General features: G+C 36.1%; 1 protein-coding gene across 2 annotated transcripts in view; it reads right to left on the bottom strand.

The window, feature by feature from the left end:
* The window catches only part of COPS4 (COP9 signalosome subunit 4), a 37,957-nt gene that overhangs the window by 5,454 nt on the left and 7,933 nt on the right, over positions 1-24,570 (bottom strand). For both annotated transcript variants that reach the window (XM_006084560.3, XM_006084561.2), the window contains exons 2-8: positions 21,229-21,308; positions 19,388-19,539; positions 18,453-18,556; positions 13,607-13,760; positions 12,999-13,149; positions 7,978-8,148; positions 1,775-1,890 (exon numbers count right to left, since the gene is read on the bottom strand). In XM_006084560.3, the coding sequence (XP_006084622.1) occupies positions 1,775-1,890; positions 7,978-8,148; positions 12,999-13,149; positions 13,607-13,760; positions 18,453-18,556; positions 19,388-19,539; positions 21,229-21,308 (928 nt within the window). The remainder of the gene's footprint in view (positions 1-1,774; positions 1,891-7,977; positions 8,149-12,998; positions 13,150-13,606; positions 13,761-18,452; positions 18,557-19,387; positions 19,540-21,228; positions 21,309-24,570) is intronic.

Raw genomic sequence — 24,570 nt, 5'->3', positions numbered from 1 at the left:
TTCTAGTTACATCCATTGTTTTAAGTTAACTGGGATCTATTTTGCTTGTGAGATTTTAGAGAAGAATTTTTTATTTTTGGACAAAAATTTTTTTATCTCTGCTTAAAATCAAACTAACAATTTTGTTTTTCTACTGAGATCCACACCTCAAAAAAAAACCGACTTTGCCCTAATCAGTGTGGCTCAGTGGATAGAGTGTCGGGCTGCAGACTGAAAGGTCCTGAGTTCAATTCTGGTAAAGGGCAAGTGCCCAGGTTGCAGGCTTGATCCCCAGCAGAGGGTGTGCAGGAGACAGCCGATCGATGACTCTCTCTCATCATTGATGTTCCTCTCTCTCTCTCTCTCTCTCTTCTCCTTTCTCTCTGAAAAATATATTTTAAAAAACACAAGACTTTTTCTCATTTTATTTCATTTCAATTTTCAGTGTTCACACCCCAAAAACTCTCTAAGAACATAATATGTTTGAAGAAAAAACTTGAAAGGAGAAAGAGATGTTCAAATTTAAAAGAGAACTGAAAGGATTTAAAAAACAATTAAAGGGAACAAAAGGTTCTCTACCTAGTGCCTAAAGACATGTTTCACGTTTACTATGTGTGAGTAAACTGGGTTGTAACTCAGTCATTTTAGTAAATCTGACCACCTTCACAATCAATCATAAATCACTTCTAAACAGTCTGTGACTGGCATTTATTGTTAAAAATATATTCATTTCCCTTAGTCTGTTCATAAAGGGATCATACCTCAAAACCTAAGAAGAAAGCATCTGTTTTTTTATTTTTATTGATTTCAGACAGGAAGGGAGAACGAGAGATAGAAACATCAATAATGAGAATCATTGATTTGTTTCCTCCTGCACGCCCCCACTGGGCATCAAGCCCGCAACCAGGGCATGTGCCCTGACTGGTAATCGAACCGTGACCTCCTTGTTCATAGGTCAATGCTCAAACACTGAGCAACACCGGCCAGGCAAAAGCATTTTTTAATGGTAATTGAGCCTTGGTTCCCACATTGTTTCACTTCCTTTATTGCATATTGAATGTGAACATATAAAGGAATTGTGTTAAAAATCCTAACTTAAAATTGCACTAACACAGAAAAGAAGATGTGACACATAAGTACATGACTTTAAGTTTTACAAGTTAGATAAAAGTAAGGTTAATTGCTTGCTTTTACTATTATTTAAAATTAAGAGAATGTTTTGTAAATGATACCTGAAATGCCCTCTAAATAGTATTGGTACTTTGTTGGGATTTATACATAGCTACTAAACCCTTATCATGACAAAAATGAAATTAATTCCCTAGTAACTCAGTCAACATCTTTCTTAAGTTAAATGAAGCACAGAAGTTACAATAGAATAGTCTAGTGTATTCTCTCAAAGAGAAGAAATATTTAACATTTGAGTCAATCTAGGGCAGAAAATAGAAGTAATAAGGCATCTATCGAAATCTTAAGTTAGTCAGAAATCAGAAACCACTATGAAATGGATGTAAACAGACTCTAATATTCCCATAAACTGGGTATCATAACCTGGAAACCCTTTAAGATTTCCATTCTAGGTCATCTTATCATAAAACACAAACAAAAAACAAAGACAATTCCATTACAGTACTAATCTAAAATTCAAATAATTTATTTCCACTTACCTGAGGCTTTTTATGTGTATTTTTGTCGCAGTTGCCAATATTTTTATCAATTATATATTTTATTTTCTCATTACACTAATAGTCTAGTCTCTTAACTTCCCTTTTATGTACTGGAAACAAGAACATACCTTAGCTGCAGGGATCTCTAAAAGAGCGCCAAGTTCTTCAAAGGTAATGTTATTATATAATTTGCTTGCAGACAACAAATTGTGTTCAATAACAGCTCTGTCCAAGATGCTAGAACCTTAAATATAAATAAGACAGTTTTAAGTTTGAAACTGGTTTTTAAAAGATGCATCCTTTTTTCCTGAAAATTTCTAAGCATGTAATAACTCAGTCATTGCCTTTATTCCCATCAGAACTTTAAAAGTAACCCAAATGCCTTATTTAATACAGCTTGGATATACAATTAAATACAAATAACACATTTGGAAAATGAGTGATTGGCAAATAATTACTAACTATCTGAATAGATTTAACCCTTTGGGTTTGAGGGTTTGCTTCCTCATACTAGCTAGCAGATTCATAACTTCTCTTTTCTTGCTATTAGCTAACTTTTATTAGCAAGCAGTAGCAAAACAATCATGCAACCTGTTCTGCAAGCTTAATAATGTCAATATACACAGCTCAACAGAATTATCTCTATTCTTTTGGGTACTTCACAAGCACCTTATTCTGAGGCAAATGTGAAAAATGTCCAGAATGTACGAACAAGCTAACCCTTCATGAGAGATAAGGCATAGCACCCTCCCTTAAATGAAGTTATACAGGACCTGACAAAGTTTTGGATCTAAGGCCCCACCCTGAGGGTGATAGTAGACTGCTGGGCTCCCCCAATTCTTTTGTCTTTCTTTCTAGTTTTATTGAGATATAACTGACATATAACATTGTATCAGTTTAAGGTTTACAACATAATAAGTTGATATATGTATATATGCAAAATGATTACCACAATAAGTTTTGATAAGATCCATCACCTCACATAGTTACAAATTTTTTTCTTCTGATGAGAACTTTTTTTTTTAATATATTTTATTGATTTTTTACAGAGAGGAAGGGAGAGAGATAGAGAGTCAGAAACATCGATGAGAGAGAAACATCGATCAGCTGCCTCCTGCACATCTCCCACTGGGGATGTGCCCGCAACCCAGGTACATGCCCTTGACCGGAATCGAACCCGGGACCTTTCAGTCCGCAGGCCGACGCTCTATCCACTGAGCCAAACCGGTTTTGGCCTGATGAGAACTTTTTAAATCTATTCTCTTAGCAACTTTCAAATATAAACACCTAAATAAATGGGAAAATAGTAATGACTTAATGTTGTTAAGATAGCTATAATCCCCAAGTTCATATACAGAGTCATTATAATCCCTATCAAAATCCCACCTGGCATCTTTACAAAAATTGACATGCTGACCTTAAAATTCACATGGAAATTCAAGGAATCAAGCAGGATTGGATAAAACAATCCTCAAAAGAACAAAGTTGGAGGACTCACATTTCTGATTTTAAACATACTACAAAGATACAGCATCCAAGAGAGTGTGGTACTGGCATGAACACAGGCACACAGAATAGTGGAATAGAATTTAGAGTTCTGAAATAAACTCTCACATTTGGGGTCAATTGACTGTCAACAAGTATGCTAAGACAATTCAAAGCAAAATAATAGTCTTTTCAATAAATGGCACTGCAACAATTGGATATCCATATAAAGTAAGACCCCTACCTTACACCATATATAAAAATTAACTCAAAATGAATCAAAGACCTAAATGTAAGAGCTACAACTATAGAACTTAGAGAAGAAAAAGAAAAATCTTTATGATCTTGGATTAGGCAATGGTTTCTTAGATACAACACTGAAAGCACAGGCAACAAAAGAAAAATAAATGAATTGGACTTCATCAAAATTGAAAATGTTTGTATTTTAAAAGACACCATCAAAAAAGTGAAGAAACAACACACTGAATGAAAGAATTGCAAATCATTTATTTGATCAGATCTAGACCATATAAAAAATTCTTTCAATCCTATATAATAAAAGGCTAATATGCAAATTGACTGAACAGCAGAACGACTGGTCACTATGACTTGCACTGACCACCAGGGGGCAGACGCTCAATGCAGGAGCTGCCCCCTGGTGCTCAGTGCGCTCCCACAGGGGGTATACCACTCAGCCAGAAGCCCTGAGCCAGGCTCACGGGTGGTGAGTGCAGCGGCGGTGGCGGGAGCCTCTCCCACCTCCGCAGCAGCACTAAGGATATCTGACTGCTGGCTCAGGCCTGCTAAGCCATCAGTAGGATATCCCTGAGGGCTCCTGGACTGCAAGAGGATGCAGGCCAGGCTGAGAGGACCCCCCCCCCCCACTGAGGGACCGAATTTCGGGCACTGGGCCCTCTAGTTCATTAATAAAAGGACAAATAACCAAATTTAAAAATAGTCAAATGAGCCCTAATCAGTTTGGCTCAGTATATAGAGCGTCAGCCTGCGGACTGAAGGGTCCCAGGTTTGATTCTGATCAAGGGCATATACCTTGGTTGCAGGCACATCCCCAGTAAGGGGTGTGCACGAGGCAGCTGATCAATGTTTCTCTCTCATCGATGTTTCTAACTATCACTTTCCCTTCCTCTCTAAAAAAATCAATAAAGTATATTAAAAAAATAAATAAATAAAATAAAATAAAAATAGACAAATAAGCCCGGCCTGTGTGGCTCAGTGGTTGACTGTCTACCTGTGAACCAGGAGGTCACGGTTTGATTCCCGGTCAAGGCACTTGCCTGGGTTTCAGGCTCAATCCCCAGTGGGGGTTGTGCAGGAAGTGCTGATCAATGATTCTCTCTCATCATTGATGTTTCTATCTCTCTAGCCCTCTTCCTTCCTCTCTGAAATCAATAGAAAAATATATATTTTAAAAACAGACAGAAGAAAAAGATGGCAGTTGGCAGGATGGAGGTGAGGGATACGAAGTGAGTGAGGGGATGAAAGGAGAGTGGTAGCTCTTCAAAAGACTAAACAAAATTATCATGACCCCTAACTCCACTCCTAGGTATATACCAAGAAAATGAAAAACTTAGATCCATATAAAGACTTTGACATGAAAATTCATAGCAGCATTATTAATTAGTAAAAAAAAGTGAAAAATAACCTAAATGTCTATCAACTGATGAGGAAATAAAATGTGGTACATTCATATAATAAACTACTAGTTGGCAATAAAAGGAACTGGGGGGTAGGGGAGGCTGGGGGAAGGTCAAGGGAGAAAAAAAAAAGGAGACATATGTAATACTCTTTGTAATACCTTAAGCAATAAAACAAAATTAAAAAAAAAAACTACAGAAATGTAAAAAAAAAAAAAAGGAATTGAAGTACTAATACATGCTACAACATGGATGAACTTTGAAAACATCAAAGTTCATTTCATCATGCTAAATGAAAGCAGTCACAAAAGGCCATAATTGTATGATTCCATTTATATAAAACTAGAGGCCCAGTGCACAAATTCGTCCACCAGTGGGGTCCTTTAGCCTGGCCTGCGGGATGGGGCCAAAACCAGCTCTCCAACATCCCCCAAGGGGTCCCGGATTGCAAGAGGGCACAGGCCAGGCCAAGGGACCCTACCGGTGCACAATCAGAGACGGGGAGGGACGAGGGAGGTTGGCCAGCCAGGGAGGGGCTGAGGGAGGACTCCAGGGCATGTCCAGCCCTTCTCGCTCAGTCCCAATCAGCCGGACCCCAGCAGCAAGCTAATCTACTGGTCTAAGTGTCTTCCTCCTGGTGGTCAGTGCACGTCATAGCGAGTGGTTGAGCATCCTTAGCATATCATTAGCATATTACACTTTGGTTGAATGGACAACCGGATACTTAGCATATTAGGCTTTTATCATATAGGATATCCAGACAGGCAGGTCTATAGAGCAGGAAATAGATTACTCTTAATGTTCTACAGCTCTGGGACTATATTATGTGTCAGTAAACAAAAATGTCCAAGAAAAATAAACAAGGAAAGCAATAGGATCTAAAATGAAAGAGGAAGAAGACAAAACATCTGTTCTATCTATACATCCCATGTGACAAATTTGAAAATCATTTTCATTCTCACATATCCTAATATCCCTCTTTTTAGAACAGAATCATCTAACTGATTATATCTTTTCTTTTCTTTTTTTCATGGTCAGAAAGCTCAAAGTCAAATCTGAAGCTCAAGTATATTGATTATGGAAACTTTTTCTTATTTATCTAGCTTTTAACTTGTTTGTCAGATATCTTGCAAAAAGGAGTTAATGCTGCTCAGAAAAATGCACGAAATATAACTTAAAAGTAAAAGAGAGGAGCCCGGCCAGCGTGGCTCAGTGGTTGAGCATCAACCCATGAACCAGGAGGTCACAGTTCAATTCCCAGACAGGGCACATGCCTGGGTTTCAGGCTTGATCCACAGTGAGGGGTGTGCAGGAGGCAACCAATCAATGATTCTCATCATTGATGTTTCTATCTCTATCTCTCTCCCTCTCCCTTCCTCTCTAAAATCAATAAAAATATATATTTTTTAGAAAGTACAAGAGGTGATGAGCACACAATTCAATATACAAATGATATAATATTGTACACTTGAAATTTATATAATCTTATTCACCAATGTCACCTCAACAAATTTTTTTTAAGTAAAAGAAAAACAAGAGTAGTAACAATCAAAACACACACACACACTATTTACAGGTGGACTACAAATTTAAGCTTTCTAGCAGCTAACCAAATTAAGAAAACCAATCAATTTATTAATTCACATTGTTTTTAAATAAGACAAAAACCAACCGCTCAGGAGAATCACAAGTAATCCTAAGACTGAAAAGGAATTTTTCCTTAGGATCTGCATAAAGAATATCCTATAGAAAAAAATATCCGCTTTAGACAGGAAGAGAATCAATTTGTTTCCTTCTTCTAAGTCAGTGGTTCTCAACCTGTGGGTTTCGACCCCTTTGTGGTCGAACGACCCTTTCACAGGGGTCACCTAAGACCATTGGAAAACACATATATAATTACATATTGTTTTTGTGATTAATCACTATGCTTTAATTATGTTCAATTTGTAACAATGAAAATACATCCTGCATATCAGATATTTACATTACGATTCATAACAGTAGCAAAATTACAGTTATGAAGTAGCAATGAAAATAATTTTATGTTTGGGGGTCACCACAACATGAGGAACTGTATTAAAGAGTCGCGGCATTAGGAAGGTTGAGAACCACTGTTCTAAGTGCAATTAAATAAAAGAAATTCAATAGAAGGTCAATCTAATCCCCTCACTGTTCTGATTTAACTCAGGAAAGTAGGACTGGGTGAAGTGCACACCTTTCAGCCAAATTCTAAAAAAAAATGACTTCTTTAAAAAAAAATAACATAACAAATTGTTCTCTTTTTTTTTTTTTTTTAAATTGATTTTAGAGAAAAAGAAGGGAGGACAGAAAGAGAGCGAGATCAGGAGAGGAAGAGAGGGAGAGAAAGACAGATATGTCGATTTGTTGTTTCACTTATTTGTGTATTCATTGGTTGCTTCTTGTATGTGCCCTAACCAGAGATCTAACCTGAAACCCTGGTGTATCAGGACGATGCTCTAACCAACTGAGCTATCCAGCCAAGACTCATAAATGACTCTTTAAAGAACAGCTAAATTATCTTCAATAGGATGACAGTAAATCCAAAGGAGTGAGTCTAACAGATCTGCATGTTTATTTTAACCTTTTCCAGATTTCTGATGTTTCTACTACATTTTAATCATGTGGTTATTGATATGAGCTACTTTAAAACCTGTAAAATAAATGATGTTATGAACAAGTATCTATTAAAAATTTCTTTCCTGGCGAAAGCAATCTGACTTAAGCAAATACATCCCTTAACTAGGAAACATGAAACCAAGTTCTATTCTTATTGGAACAATTTCACCCTGAATAACCTTGGGCAAGCTAAAGTGCCAAATTTTGTTAAAACTAAAATTAGACTCGATAATTATTAAACTAATATTTGAGATTAATTTAGGTACTTATCAAATGGTTTGAATTTTTTAAAAACCAGTAACTATAAGCTTACCCTATAATTCTTACCACTTCCCCAAAATGCATAATTCCACAAAATGCTTTCCAATTGGGCTATTTTTATACTTCAAACCCCTATCTATGTCTGATACTCAACCCAAGTCAATGTTTTTTTTTAATCAAGTGATATATAACAATGTTACAGGAAGATATCAAGATGCTTCAAATTTAATATACTTTCCACTAGCATGTACCTAAATATTCACTACCACATAGTTATAAGACATGATCATTACCATCAGCTGTAGTTGCTTTTTGGTGAGGCATTAGCATGGCAGCAAATTCTTGAAGTTGATTTCCTCTGATGATCCTATCCAGGTACATCTTCTCTAGGATCCCATAAGCAGCAAGTTGCTGGCACCTTTCATCCTTAAAAAGAGTAGCTAGCATTCGAGAACGCTGTTGCCCTAAGGAAAACAAATGTGCATCAAACATTCTCACAACCTATTTCATCACTGAAAAACAATCTTTCTTATGACCCCATTTTTGCCTACTAAAATATTCAGTCAATTGTCATTATTTGCAGTAGTTATCTATATATATAAAAGCCTAATATGCAAAGTGTCCCCTTGGGAGTTTGACCGACCAAGAGTTTGATCGCTCGCTATGATGTGCGCTGACCACCAGGGGGTGGAGAACTAAGAAAGGCCCAGGCCGGCAGCGGGGAAGGGAGGCCCCAGTCGGCAGCCAGCAGCCGCTAGGGATCCTACCCGTGCACGAATTTCATGCACTGGGCCTCTAGTGTTTTATAAAGTTGATGTCAACAGTAAATTAGTAAATACTCAACTGCTGTTCCTAGGATAAATACAGGAATGTTGTGAGCCTCTAGTTACAACATTTTTGTCAGCTAATCAATATGTAACCTTTGCTTTATGTATGTTTCTGTTTAAAGGCACCTTATTTACTATATATTGTTGATTCATTAACATTGAACTCATGGCCTACACTAAAACTCATGCCTGAATAAAGCTTATCTAATACATGTATTTTCTCTATCAGGCACATCACAGACTTCCTTCACTTAAGAACACAAGACAGTACTTCAGCACTAGCTTAGGGCCCATTTCAAACATCAAAATCACCATCAAAAAGCACAAAAACATGAAAGACATAATAGTAACAGACCACAAAAAAGAACTTGTTTACAGCATGAGAGCAGAAACAAGGAGGCAGAGCACTGCCTTAGTTAACCCCAGCTGGAAAAATACATTGGGAGACTCAAATCATTTGCTGTTCTGCACAAGTCTGCAAATGACTGTGAAAGCACCATGAGTATTGATTTTGGAGTGACAAATTTTAGCAAGTAGGCAAATGCACAAATATGGAATAATGAGAAACAACAGTATATTCATTTGTGAAGATTAGGATATATACCAAAATGCAACAAGTGGTTCGAATTATAGTTAATTGCTACTTTCTTCTTGCTTATTTGTATTTCTACAATGAACATGCATTCCTTTGGTAATAATAAAAATTTTTATAAAAGATGAACAAATATTTCTCTGATGGGAAATTTACACTTCCAAGAATCTTTAAATGATGAAAAATTACGTGACAATTGATATTAAAAATTGAACTAATGGAAAGGATACTATGAACAAACTTTTTCTTTTTAAATGTATTTTTAGCTCTGTATTCTAAAGAGCCTAACCACAATGACACCCAGTAGCAAAAAGCATACCTAGCACCCTGATTTTGGTATCTCCATTAAAAGAAAGTAGAGATTCTTGAAATAAGCTGATTTCAAGTAAGGAAAGGAAAAATACAAGATAAGTCTAAGGCATCTTTTTATGCTGCAATGCAGACAAGTATTCAAAGTTTAATGGGGCCATGTCAAAAAGACATGATTTGGTAATATTTGGGATAATGTGAACATCAAAAAGAATAACTATAATAATAACACACTGAATAAATAAAAAACAATGTCAAATACACAAGAATGTTTATAGCAATACTATTCCTAATAGCCAATAAGAAACTACCTAAAGCCCTGGCTGGTGTTCTCAGTGGTTAAAGCATTGGCCGGAGAACCAAAGGGACATGGGTTTGATTCCCAGTCAAAGGCACATATCTGGGTTGCAGGTTTGATCCCCGGGCCCAGTGGGAGGCAAGCAATCAATGTGTCTCTCTCATATCAATGTTTCTTTCTCTCTCTTTCCCCATCCATTCCCTCACTTCCCTCTAAAAAAAATCAATGGGAAAAATATCCTCGGGTGAGGATTAACAACAACAAAACTACCCAATAGGATAAAAAAAATCGTGATATAGTCACATAATAGAATACTACATAACAATGAAAATGAAGAAACTATACGTTACAATATGGATAAATTCTATAAAGTTAAGCAAATGAAGCAGGTAAAACTAATATATACTAATGATTACTCTTGGGGGTGGGGATGGGCTAATAACTAAGAGAAAACATGACAAAGGCTTTCAGGATAATGATAATATTTTGCTTCTGGTTCTGGATGTTGATTACACGATGATGTTCATTTGGGACAATTCATCAGTCTGTACAATTTTTATATGTGCATTTTTTATGTGTGTATATTATACACACACAATAATAAGCAGAAAAAAAGTCCATAGTGATACTAAAAAATAAAAAGGAGGGAAATAAAGAGAAAAGTTTTTATATAGTAGTAGCTAATAAATGTAGAACAGAATTAGTAAATTACCATTTTCAGTTTATATTATAGAATATAATGAATGGTCCAGAAAAAATTAATAGATAATAAATTATCAAAAGTTAGGGAACAGGATTTTTGCAGTGTCAAAGCAGCACCCCAGAAATTATTTACAAAATATAAAGGGAATAAAATACCTTTAAAATGGAATTTCTACCTTAACCAAATGACCAAACTCAGCATCACTAACTGTGGGACAACCTGACATTATATGTTCTCTGATATAATACAACTACAAGGACAAAGCATCACTATGAGGTATTCTTAAAAGAAAAATTTTAACCTGAATCTAATCTAACCTTTGGCTAACTTCTACTTTACAGGAAATAATTGGGATTAAGCAATAAATAAACAATATAATCTAGAGTGAAGAACATTCCACACAACAACTTCAAAGAGTATTTTTTTTAAGTGAGAAAACTCTACAATGTTATATGTTAATTATATCTCAAGAAACTTCAGTTAGGGGTGAGGAATCTATTCTAGACCAAAAATGTTTGAAGACTAAAAAGACAATCACCAAATGCCACACATGAACTTGTCCCTTGTTCAGCAGGGAAAAAAGGCAGATATAAAAGATATTCCGCTGGAACCAGTTTGGCTCAGTGGATAGAGCGTTGGCCTGCGGACTGAAAGGTCCCAGGTTCGATTCCAGTCAAGGGCATGTACCTTGGTTGTGGGCACATCCCCAGTAGGAGATGTGCAGGAGGCAGCTGATCGATGTTTCTCTCTCATCAATGTTTCTAACTCTCTCTCTCTCCCTTCCTCTCTGTAAAAAATCAATAAAATATATTAAAAAAAAAAAGATATTCCAACTTGGGCAATGATGGACCAAATGCTAAACTACAGTGGACTCACAGTTAATTTTTTTAGGGATGACAATGGTATTACAATCATGTAGAAAAATGTTCTTATTCTTAGGTGATGCATGATGATATATAAGGAGGGAATGTCATGATGGCCTACAAATTACTTTGAAGAGAGAGTATACCTGCTAGATAATAAAACATGTTATGAAGCTATAATAATTCAAAGAGCATGGTACCAGTATATTCATAGACAGGCTAATTAATCAAACAATACTGTGTCCAGAAATCTACTATAATGTGCTTTAAATCAATAGGAAGAAAAAGATGGATTGTTCAATAAAGGATGCTAGGTCAAACGACTAGTCATTTAAAAAAAAAATTAATTTCCCTATCTCATTCCTTACACTAAAATAAATCCAAATGAATTGGGATTTATAGGTAAATTTAAGTACAAAGTAGACAAAAATAATCTACACTAGTGATTACTGTTTGAGAGAGGGAGTTGGAGGTAGTGAGCAGGAGAAGGCATGAAAGTCACAGCACAAATCAAGGCAGTGACATGGGTGCCATACTGTATTGTGCCACGCACTCAACAGTCAAAATAAAAATATAGTTTCACTTTAAAATGTTCTTGCAGCAGTAAAAATTATTTTTATTAATTCTTGATACTTGAAACCATATCTTTTTAATATTTTATGTGATGAAATGGAAAATGCGCAGTTTCTTTTTTCATGGAACATCATTTACATAAAATAATGACTGATAAGTTACAGTTTTGCAGGCGTGGGTATTTGGCAGGCATTTTTCTTAAAAATGAACAAAGTGGCCTTGGCTGATGGGGCTCAATTAGTTGAGCGATCTCCTGTGCACCAAGGGGTAGCCGGTTCAATTCCTGGTCAGGACACATGCCCAGGTTGCAGGCTCAATTCCCAGGGGGGCATGCAAGCAGCAGCCAATGGATGTTTCTGTCTCTGCCTCTCCCTACCCTTCTCTCTATAAAATCAATGAAAACATATTTTTAAAAAAATAACAAAGTGAGCCTGTCACTATCAATCAACAGTATTTGTGGCCCCTGATAAAATTCGAGTTTTCAACAACAAAAACAAAATAACACAGAAATTTTGGAACACGTCCATCTGCCACAATGAGCTAGACAGCTTTCCAATAATTAAAGAATTTTCTGATGAGATCAGTGGTAATATATTTAATAAACATTCTAAAATGATTTAGAAAAGCCAAGGCTTAGAATTCTCAGCATATCCTCTCAATGCCCTTTCTGCTTTATAAGTTGAGTGATTTATATGCTAAAATTTAGTAAAAAGAACAAAAAATAGTTTATTTATATTTATTGAAAAAAAAGATAAATGCCAAGTCTAAAACTGAGGCTTGAAGGTCAAAAAAAATATCCCAAAAGCAATACATTAATTATCATATCACCAATCTCTAGAATTTAATTTTTATCTCCTTCTGTGTAATTCTCACTTAATTTTATATCCATGTTTTTCACTGATATTTTAGGAGAATTAAATTTCATATTATCTCAACTATTCCTAATACCTGTGGGTAATAGACTGATACATTCATAATTAAAAATTTTTAAGTTTGCAATCCATTTTATTGCTGTTCCTGTTTAAATGTTTAAACTAAATATACCATAATTGTATTAATAAGACATCCCTTTGCTAAATCCTTTAGTAGTAATGAACCTAAAATATTAAGCAAATTGACTGTTCATTAACACATAATTGACATGTTTACCTGCTGATGCTAAGATGGTACAGTGCAAAGCATGTTTTAAGGCCTCTAGTCTTTCACTTTCGTGCACTATTGTCTTGTAAGAGAGCTCATTGTACCTTTGCGCAGCTTCAATGAATTTTCTTCTATAATCAAGAACACGTGCATAGCATACCTATAGGAGAGAAATGTTTTCATTAGGGGGGACATTTTTAAAGCAAAAGCAAAAAATAAAAAAAGAGAGAATTTCTAATATATAATAGTATTTATGATGTTCTGGAGAATCTATACCAATAAAAGGGTAATATGCTAATTAGACCGGACATTTTCCGAGGGAGAGGCAGTTAGGGGCAATCAGGCCGGCAGGGGAGAGCAGTTAGGATGTTTAGGCCGGCAGGCAGGTGAGTGGTTAGGAGCCAGCGGTCCCAGATTGCGAGAGGGATGTCCAACCTAAACTGTCAGTCGGACATCCCCTGAGGGGTCCTGGATTGGAGAGGGTGCAGGCCAGGCTGAGGGACACACACACACACGCCCCCCCCCACCCCCCCCACCCCTCCCCCCCGCACCGGGCCTCTAGTCTTAGTATAACAGGATTCTCCAATACAAAATTCTAAGTAAGCTCATCTGTTTACCTTATAATGTATCTGTAACTGTTCGTTGGTTGACTCATTCTGAAGCAATGATGCTCGATTTATGTAAGCCTCTGCCTGGACTGGATCATCATCCTCTAGATACAGCCTAGCAATCTTTAGGTATGTCTCCAGTTTATAATCCACAGTGTACTGTCTAGAATACAACAGAAAAACACAAATGACTATTTTATCAAAAAAATTATTAGAAGTGGTAGAAAATGTGATGGACTCAAGCTTTTTACTGCATTATATTATCGAAAAGCTAAGAAATATTTCCAAAATAAGTTTTAATTAATTTTTATTACTTTCATCATTGTTCATATTACAGTTTAGCTTCTTCTAATTCTCAGATAATCTCATAAGTCAAAGATCTATCATATACTACTGGTAGGACTATAAATAAGTCCGGGGGAAAAAACTGGCAATATGTTCTCCAACTATCATTTGAATCCTTTAAATTGCGTATACTCCTTACCCATTATACAGGGTGGGGCAAAAGTAGGTTTATAGTTGAGAGTACACTAAACACAGTATATTCTTATATTATTATTTATTAATTATTATATTATTTTTCCATATGAACTGTAAACCTCTTTTGCCACACCTTGTATTTTACCCCTAGAAAATAAATCCCAAGAAAATAATCATGGACATGCATAGATATGTATGTACAAAGATAGTCATTTGTAAAATTATCCATATCTATCTGTAATGGGGGAAAAATGGAAATCACTGATAATATTTATGGTATTCAATTGAATTGAATACTGGTAGAATACTATACGGTTATTACAATAATTACCACGTGATAATAGTCATCTTATATTTTAGCTAAGTTAAAAAACTGGATAAAATAAGATAATAGTAGCAAATATCTCTGGGTGGTGAGATTACAAGTGGTTTTCCTTTCTTCTTTATCCCAGTGGTCACATTTTATGCAAGATATACATAACTTAAGACCCTACATAATCCAAAAATCATATAATTCAAGATTAATCCTCACAGAAAAATTAATCCTATTTACCAGCAAAAGTGATGCCACTATGTGGCAACGGAGTTTACAATTGACTTTGCCACAGATTTGAAATTAATTCTTTACTTAATAAACAAATTCAACTTTTAATCACTTTTACTTTATTTTAACTTATTTAGAAAATAACTAAACTTTCATTTCTTTGGTATCCTCACAGTGTTACAGAACTATCAAAATAATAATTACCACCACTGCAAAGAATATCTAATTTTATATTTATTTCAACTACCAATGAAAATAAATCAACTGCTCTATGCTAAGGAGAAAATGCTCCAGACAGAATAAGACCAAAGCAATTATTAATTAATCATAATCATTGAATTGCACATGCACTCATCTCCCTTGTCTCTCTCATGCTGTCATACCTGTTGGAAAAAATCAAACTCTAGTTAAACCTAACAGTTCACCCACTCCTTTCCTGCAACCATAAAACTGAACTCTACTGGAGAAAAATATTTAACTAATCTGACTGATCTCATTTTAATCACTACAACCTTCAAACAAGCCCTTAATGCTGCCAAGTATACTATACATTCTTAGTCCATTCACTGCCCCACTCTTCTAGAGAATATTTTTGTTATATTCTTGTCTCTCAACCTTACAACTCCCATCCCAAACCACACTTCTAGCTGATGACTCTGACTCCAACTTCACTAAGAATGCTGAAGCAATCAGAGTAGCTGCACCAACTCCAACACCACCTCATTAATATCTGCACCCACATACTGTGTTCCTAGCTAATACTATTCTGCCACCAGGGAACCTATGGCAATATCTGCAGACATTTTTTATTGTCAAAACTGGGAGTAGTGGTGCTACTGGCATCTAGTGAATAGAGGCCCCTAATGCTGCTAAACATTTTGTAACACACAGGACAGCCTCCCCAACAGTCATCCTATCTAAAATGCCAACAGTGCTGCCCATCTGGTGTGGCTCAGTGGTTGAGCATCGACCAATGAACCAGGAGGTCACGGTTCAATTCCTGGTCAGGGCACATGCCCGGGTTACAGGCTCAATCCCCAGTGGGGGATTTTTCTCTCATCATTGATTTTTCTATCTATCTCTCCTTCTCCCTGAAATAAATTATATACTTCTCCCTGAAATAAATTATATATATATATATATATATAATGCCAACAGTGCCAAGGTTAAGAAACAGTGCCAAGATGAACTATCTATGCTCCTAAATAAAGCTATCCCTCCACTAGATTCCTTCCCCTCTTGTTTACTCCTGCAGGAATCCTCTCCACTACTCTCCTATATCAAACGTTTGCTTTCCATTAGATCATAAAAGTAAAACTAATCTCTTAACCTAACCTTTGCTATCATCTTCTACCCTATTTCTCTGCTCCCCTTGTGAAAACTTCCCCACAGAGTTGCCCATGACAATTGCTCACCATCTCCAATTTCTTTTTTCCCATTCTCTCCCTCCCTCCCTCTCTCTCTTTTGTATATGTGCTGCCAAAGTGAGTACTTCTTTTCTTTTAAACAACTTCAGTCAGGCTTTCACGCTCACCAATTCACCAAAACAACTTTTGTCAAGATCACCAATGACCTCCACGTTACTAACTCAGTCATCTTACTTGACCTATCAGCACGACAGCTAATCACTTGCTCCTTCTCAATACATTTCCTCATTTAACTTCTAGGACACCACACACCCCATTCTGGTTTTCTTTTTACCTCAGTGGACAATCTTCATTTGCTGTATCTTCCTCCTACCACTGACCTCTTAATGTTGGAGTGCTCCTGGCCTCAATACTCAATCCTCTTCTCTATCTATAGTCCCTCCCTTGGAGATCTCATCCAAAATAATGGCTTTAAATTCCATCTATATATCAATGATTCCCAAATATATATATATCCCTAGTCCAGTCCTCTCTCCTGAATTCCAAACTAATATATTCAACTCTGTAAAAGATATTTCCACTTGGTTACCACATGTCCAAAACAGAACTTTTTTTTTTTTTCGAAAGACACACATTTATTATGTTGCGGTTCTTTAGGTCACAAGTTGATCAGGGGCCTCCCTGGGGTCAAATCAAGGTGCTGGCAGTGCTGTGTTCTTTCCTGAGGCTCTGGGGAGAAGCAGTTTCTGGCTTCTTCTTACTACTACTGGCCTCCCACATTCCTTGACTCATAGCCTCTTTCTTCCATCTACAAAGCCAGCAACCTCTATTTTTATTGTTGCATCTTTATTCCTCCATAGCCACATCTTCTCACTACATCTAGGAAGATTCTTCAATTTAAAGACCCATGTAATTAGACTGGGCCCACCTGGATAATCCAGGATAATCCCAAAGTATTTAACTTAATCGAGCCTGTAAAGTTTTTTTTGCCATGTAAGGTAAATACCTCCATGTAAGGTAAATACAGATTCTGGGCACTGGGATGTGGACATCTTTGGAGGGAGGGTATTATTATGTTCACCAGACCAGAGGAAAACCCTCTTGTTTTTGTCCCTGAAAACAAACTTTTTTCAAACCTTATTTCCACAAAATGTCTCCATATATTCAGATTTATTTATAACACCATTAGCAAAATTAAACGATAAAATTGTGATTTATCTTAAATACCTCTCCTTACAGTTCAGTCAAGTTCTCAAGTTTCATTTTCCTTCTCGAGGCTAAAATAGTACATTTGTGTCTTTAGAAGCCAATAAGTGTGTGGTAATTTTTTAGAGCAGCTATAAAACCTAATATCCCTGGTAAAACTCCCAAAAGAAGAGTCAGATGCAATACTTTGGTTCAAACACAAGTGGCTATGAAACTCAAGACAATTAAGTTTGATGTATACATTTTTAATGCTCTTAACTGTGATGATCCAGTGATCTGCAAAGTCTGTAATATTAAAGACTACATTTCACAGACTCTCATGAACCTAAAATGCGAATCCCAATATCTACTAATAAAGACTCAGATAAAATGTGACCTCCTCAGAATTTTCTTTCTGAAATCCGCAAGCCGAAACAGAACTCTTGACCTTCCCTCAAAACCTATTCTTCTCCATTCAATACATGGCAACTCCATTTTTCCAGTTGTTCAAACCAAAAATCAAAACTTATCTTGATTCTTTTTCTTACACTCCATATCTACCTTAAAAACATACCCAGAATCCAACATTTTTCACAATCTCCATTTCATCTGCAGTAGTGCATAAGACCTCCTAACGGCCCTATTTCCATCATTGCATGCCTACAGTTTATTCTCAACTCAGTAGTCAGAATGAGTCTTAAAAATATGTCAGATCATGTCAGTCTTCTGTAAAATATGTTCCAATGGTTCCCCCTCATTTCACTTAAAGAAAATACAAAGGTCTTACAATGGCTTACAAGAGCCCACATAATCTAGTTCTTAGTACTCTCTGATCTCATCCTCTATCGCTCTCCCCTTTGCTCACTCCATTCCACCAATAACGGTCTCCTTGCTCTTCTTAAAAAACCCCAAGCATGCTTCCATTTTAGGGCCTTTGCACAAGCCATCCTCTCTAAGAGGATCTACTAATACTCTTCCCTCAGAGAGTTCAAAGCCACTCACTTACCTCCTTCAAAATCCTGAGGTGATATCAGGATCACCCTACCACTCCAATCACCCTATTTAATGATACAACCTTACTTTACTTTTCTTCATAGCCCTTATCACCTTCTAATATGCTACAAAATTTATTTATTTATTAAATTGTTTATCATCTGTTTCCAACACTAGAATGTAAGGAAAAATATAATCAACAATTATACATATCCTTTATATGTTATGTGTAAATATACATATATGGATACATATATATCCATCCAATATCCACTATTTATTATACTTTTGTCCTGTTTCCAAAGGAATTCCCACCAACACTTGGGCTGCATTTCTCCAATCTTCTTCTTTCTCATATATGGATGCAAGATGCTGTCTTATGGAAGCAACCTGAAATAGTAGATACACATGTTATATCAATTGCTATTATTTAACTAATTAAAATAAACAGATAACTGTATTGTAACAATTGTCTCATTCAACATAGCAAGCTGGCAAGTATAATTATTAAAAATTTACCTAGACCACCCAAATTTTTCTATTAATTTTGTATTGATAGAATAACAAAACAGTAAACTGAAATAGCACATTACAATGTGGATTATGGCAATAACATAGTTTAAATATGAAGTTTTGCTTCATACAATGTGGATTATGGCAATAATTTAGTTTAAATATGAAGTTTTGCTTTTATGCTACTGCATAGATAATGCTGGAGTTTTCCTATATTTTCAGCATAATTAAGAATTTAAGCCCTAACCAGTTTGGCTCAGTGGATAGAGCGTCGGCTTGCGGACTCAAGGGTCCCGGGTTCGATTCCAGTCAAGGGCATGTACCTTGGTTGCGGGCACATCCCAAGTGGGGAGTGTGCAGGAGGCAGCTGATCGATGTTTCTCATTGATGTTTCTAACTCTCTATCCCTCTCCCTTCCTCTCTGTAAAAAATCAATAAAATATATTTAAAAAAAAAATAATTTCACTGATTTTTAAAAACTGTCTAGAGAGTAATATTTGGTGCATAAAATAAAATTGTAATAAATAGGCAAATGTCAGCTGGAGTTACAATATCCTAATATTTATTTTATTATATATTGTAAAATGCTGTTTAGTGCAATTTTGACAAGATGAAAATGAATGATAATCTCCTTTAAAAATGTAATAATATCTCTCAAAATAATTACTACTATCTCAAGTTCAAATATCACTGCTCTAGATTTTTTACCTGCTCCTCAAATGAAATGACTCTAGGCTGGATCTTTTCCAAGGTGAAATGATAGATTTCTTTGGCTGTGCTATCAGGCAAGTTAGGGAGATGTGTGCAGAAATCAGTCAGCAACTGCCGAGAGATCACAAGGCTGACATTCTCATTTACCACTTGTCAAAAAAATAAGAAATAAGAAGGCATGAGTAATTTATAAGTTTTTTATTAAGCAATCTTTACCTAAAATTAATACTAAAAACTGTATGTATTAGTGCAACCTGCAATGTATTATTCCTGGATTTTCACACCCCTATCATCCTATATTACAGAATAAAATTTCCTTATACTGAATTATGACTTCAACAAAATAGTAAAACTACCATAACTTCTCTAAGAAATACAAATGATTGACAAAAAGTTTTAATAGCTGAGAATTTTACATTATTCCTTTCTCTTCATTTTTATACAAAGCAAAGGCACAGAAATACCCCTATTTTTATTTATGTCCTTATATCCCACCTAGCTACAAAAAGGAGTTAAAGAAGAAAAAGGTGAAATAATTTTCATGAAATTTAATAAAGCAAATAGAGACAGTGAATACCACTTTTACTTTCCAATAAAAGCAACAAATAAGAACTTAGGTCAGTTGAACATCCCCCGAGGGTTCCCGGACTGTGAGAGGGCGCAGGCCAGGCTGACGGACCCACCTCGTCCCCACCCTCTACCCCCCTCCCCCCCCCGCACAAATTTCATGCACCAGGCCTCTAGTATATTATAATGTATTAATATATTAATCAGTTTATATTATTTGGAATTCATTATTAAATACTGGTTGTAACTGAGAAAACAGTTTCATTACAAGTGCCATTAGACACAAAGCTGTTAAAAAGAAATTACTACACAAACTAGCACTTATCAGGGAAATACAAGTAAATAAGGACAATAAATCAGAAAAATTAGTTTCTAGTCTGGGCTCTGCCACTGACTAACTGAATGTCCCTGGGGGGGTAAAAGTGACTTAATCTTGACTTTTTTTTTTACAATATATTATACAAGAATATATCTATACTCTGCAGTCACAGTTATTAAAAGGAACCTGTGTGATAGATATTATGTGTGAACGTACACTGTAAACTGTAAAGTACTATCAAGTATTGCTGATATTGTTAATGCAGTATCAATTCCAGCCTGAATTTTGAGTAATTTTCAAGATAACTGAAGTCAGGGAGTGGGGGAGAGTGTATGAAATATGAAAATTTCTAGTTCCTATTCAAAAGGAATGATCCTGACATTAATAACAGTTCATTTTTACACAGCACTTATTATATGCCAGGTACTATTCTAAGCACTTTATTATGTATAATAACTCATTTAATCTCCCAACAATTCTATAGGGTACATATCATATCCTCACTCTATAGACAAGGAAAAGAAGGCACAAAGAGGTTAAAGATGACACAGTTAATAAAACAGTAGACTAGGATTTGAATCCAGTCTACTTTCTTTGTCACTATGCTACACTGTCTCTTATCAGTTTCTATTAACAACTACTACACAAAATTTTAATTGGGAATATAACTCTAAAGACAATTCATTTTTAAAAATCAAGGTGTAAATAGTTTAAATTCTAAAATAAATCCATCAATTTCAATGTTGTGAGTATGCAAAACACAGTTTATTCTTGTTTTATTATTATTTATTAATTATTGTATTATTTTCCATATGAACTTCACCCCACCCTGTATATTTAATTTAATCTCATAAAAATTATATTGATAATTTGATATAAGACAAGACTGAGGCAAGCTTTAAAGTCCTACTCAGTGATACAAAGGCAAATATGGAATTTTCATTCCACTTACTTGCTTCCACAAAAGCTTTCAAAGCTTCTAGTTGTTCTGCCCCAGATAACTGAATGGCTTTTTCCAGGATCTGACGATACCTAAAACAATACCAAAAAAATAAATGTTCAGAGGGCACTATATACGCTAATGTTCACATTGACATTTATTCATTTCTATTTACATTGGTGTCTCTTTCCTAGTGCTTTCTTTTCTGGTTTTCTTTATAGTACACCACAGATTTCGTCTTTTTAAAGGTTCTAGTGTCTAGTCCAGGGGTGGGCAAACTTTTTGACTCGAGGGCCACAATGGGTTCTTAAACTGGACCGGAGGGCCGGAACAAAAGCATGGACGGAGTGTTTGTGTGAACTAATATAAATTCAAAGTAAACATCATTACATAAAAGGGTACGGTCTTTTTTTTTTTTAGTTTTATTCATTTCAAACGGGCCGGATCGGGCCCGCGGGCCGTAGTTTGCCCACGGCTGGTCTAGTCCATCACAAGAAAGAGTGAATCTATAATTACAAGTTACTGGATCTAAGGTGCCACTTTTGCTTTAAAGTTGTAGTTTTGAATTTAAACTAAAAAGTCAAATTTCCTTTCAAATGCCTTAAATGATAAGCCATTAATTATTTCCTTCAATTATGTAGTACAGAGACGTAGGAGAACATTATTCAAGGTGACACAGAACCCTTTCCTCCTGTGGACCTAATGAATCTAGGGTCACCAACACTTAGAATAATAATAAAACAATGAAACCAAATATTAGAGATTGAATGTCTTACTAAGAGGCAACTGATTAATGTATCTCCAGGCAACTGATTAATGTATCTCCCTCCGATTGATATCTATCTCTCTCTCTCTCTCTCTCTCTCTCTCTCTCTCTCTCCTCCCCGAAGGTCAATTTTTTTGAAATAATTCTTTATTGTTGAAAGTATTTCATGTCCCTTTTTTCCCTCATTGACCCCCTGTAGTCTCACACTCCCTGCCCCCCCGCCCCCAGGCCTTCAGCACCCACTGTCTATGTCCATGGGTTATGCATAAAAGGTCTTTGGTTGATTACCTCCCACCCACCCTCCCCTGCCTTCCCTCTGAGATTCCACACTCTGTTCCATGCTTCCATGTCTCTGGATCCACCCCATTCATCAGTTTATTTTATTACTTAGATTCTACATATGAGTGTGATTTAAGATCAATTTTAATTTTAAAATATTTTAATATTATGGAGGAAAGTATATTTCATTAAGGCACCTTGCATCTGTCCTATCCATTTATCAACAATTTTTATTGAGCATTTATTATGTATATGCATATGTATATGAACTAAATAAAGGTCAGTAAGTCAATTCATGACTTTTTGGCACTTGAATCTGGAAGTAAAGAAAACATATACACATGAAAATGTACCACAGTCACTATTTAGGACCAAAATGAATGAAAAAGGCATGTATTAATAGATCTTTGATTTATAGTAATGGTGAACTACCTGATTAGACCAAACGTACCTCAGAAAATAAATAAAAAGATGAAAATTAAAAAAAAAAATTAACAGCATAAAATCCTAACAAAAAGAGAAAACAGCCCAAACCGGTTTGGCTCAGTGAACAGAGCGTCGGACTGAGGGGTCCCGGGTTCGATTCCTGTCAAGGGCATGTACCTTGGTTGCGGGCACATCCCCAGTGTGGGGCGTGCAGGAGGTAGCTGATGAATGTTTCTCTCTCGTCAATGTTTCTAACTCTCTATCACTCTCCCTTCCTCTCTGTAAAAAATCAATAAAATATATATTTTTTTTAAATAAGAGAGAAAACAGGTGAGAATAGGAGCATAAAGAGATAAATAATAGCTTCTGCCTGAAAGCATTTGCAGACTCTAGAAAGACAGCTGAGAGGTACTTTTTGGTGGGGAGGGGGGTGGGTTCTGCTTTGGGATATTATGCCATCTGCTGGAAAAATTGAGAAGCAAGTTGCAATTTGTTGCAGAATCAGGATCTCAGTTCCTAGCCAGCCAAAGGAAGGGACAAGTAGCACTTTAGAAATAAGGGTACAAAATCTTTTCCAAGGATCACCAAGGTAAAGCAAAAAATTCCGAAGCCTAAGGCTCACACCCTCAGGTGCCTAGAAGAAGGAAATGAAAATCCTCTCTGAAAGGTAACATCCTAGGCCTCCTACTGTTTTTAAAAATACATTTTAAATCATTTACCCAACAAATGAATATTACAGGCACATGACAATATGAGCTAGAATCAACAAAAGCAACAGACAGTAACAACAAACAGGGACTCTAGACACTGGAGTAACCAAAAAGACTGTAAGCCAATCATGTTTATGGAGATAAAGATAAGCTTTAAGTTTCGGCAAGAAACTAGGAATCATGAAAAGTGTTATTTGAAAAAAACTACCAAAACTATAGAACTACAAAAATACTATAACCAGCCCTAGCCAGGTAGGTCAGGGCACTATCCCGATACACCAAGGTTGTGGGTTCCATCCCCAGTTAGGGCACATACAAGAATCAACCAATAAATACATAAATAAGTGGAACAACAAATCAATGATATCTCTCTCTCTCTCTCTCTCTCTCTCTCTCTCTCTCCTCTCCGCCTCTCTCAAATCAGTCAATAAAATATAAAATATATGTTAAAAATATACTATAACCAAACTTAAAAATTCAGTGGAGTTCTTAACAGCAGATTTGAAGAACTGATAAACTAAGAGGCAGGTCAGAATAAAGCATTGAAATGGTAAGTAGAGAAGACAGGATAAGAGATACACAGAGGTCATAGTAAGAGGACCTAACAGAGGTTTCAGTGGCATCTTAGAGGGGAAAATAGAATGAAACAGAAGCAACATTTAAAGAGATATAGCTGAAATTTTCTCAGGACAATGAAAGAATACAATCTATTGATTCAAGAAATAAAATGAAGCTCCATAGGATAATGTGGTGGAGCATTTACAGAAAGAGACCACAGTTCTTTTACTGACTGTATCTTTGTGACTTTATAGCTCTTCACATCAAGAAGTGGTTTATTTCCCCACCCTCTGATCTGGGCTTGTTTTGACCAATAGAATGCAGAAGTGAAGTGCCTGTTCTGAAACTAAACCTCAAGAGGCCTTATGTGTTTTTATCTCTTGGAACCCTGCTGCTGCCACTTGAACAAGGCCAGGCTAACCTATTAAATAATGAAATATGTAGCTCAATCACCTCCACTTGCCCCAGCAACACACAGAAGCAGAGCTGTCTACCTGACCTGCAGCTGACTACAGGCACGTGTGGGGGCACGTGTGGGGGCACATGTGGGAGCCCGTGTGGAACCAAGGCTATGTAGAGCTGAGAAGAACCATCCAGCTGGGCCCAGCCCAAACT

Source organism: Myotis lucifugus, unplaced genomic scaffold (genome assembly GCF_000147115.1).
Source record: "Myotis lucifugus unplaced genomic scaffold, Myoluc2.0 scaffold_12, whole genome shotgun sequence".
Taxonomy (NCBI): domain Eukaryota; kingdom Metazoa; phylum Chordata; class Mammalia; order Chiroptera; family Vespertilionidae; genus Myotis; species Myotis lucifugus.
This window is presented reverse-complemented; position numbering and strand designations above follow the sequence as displayed.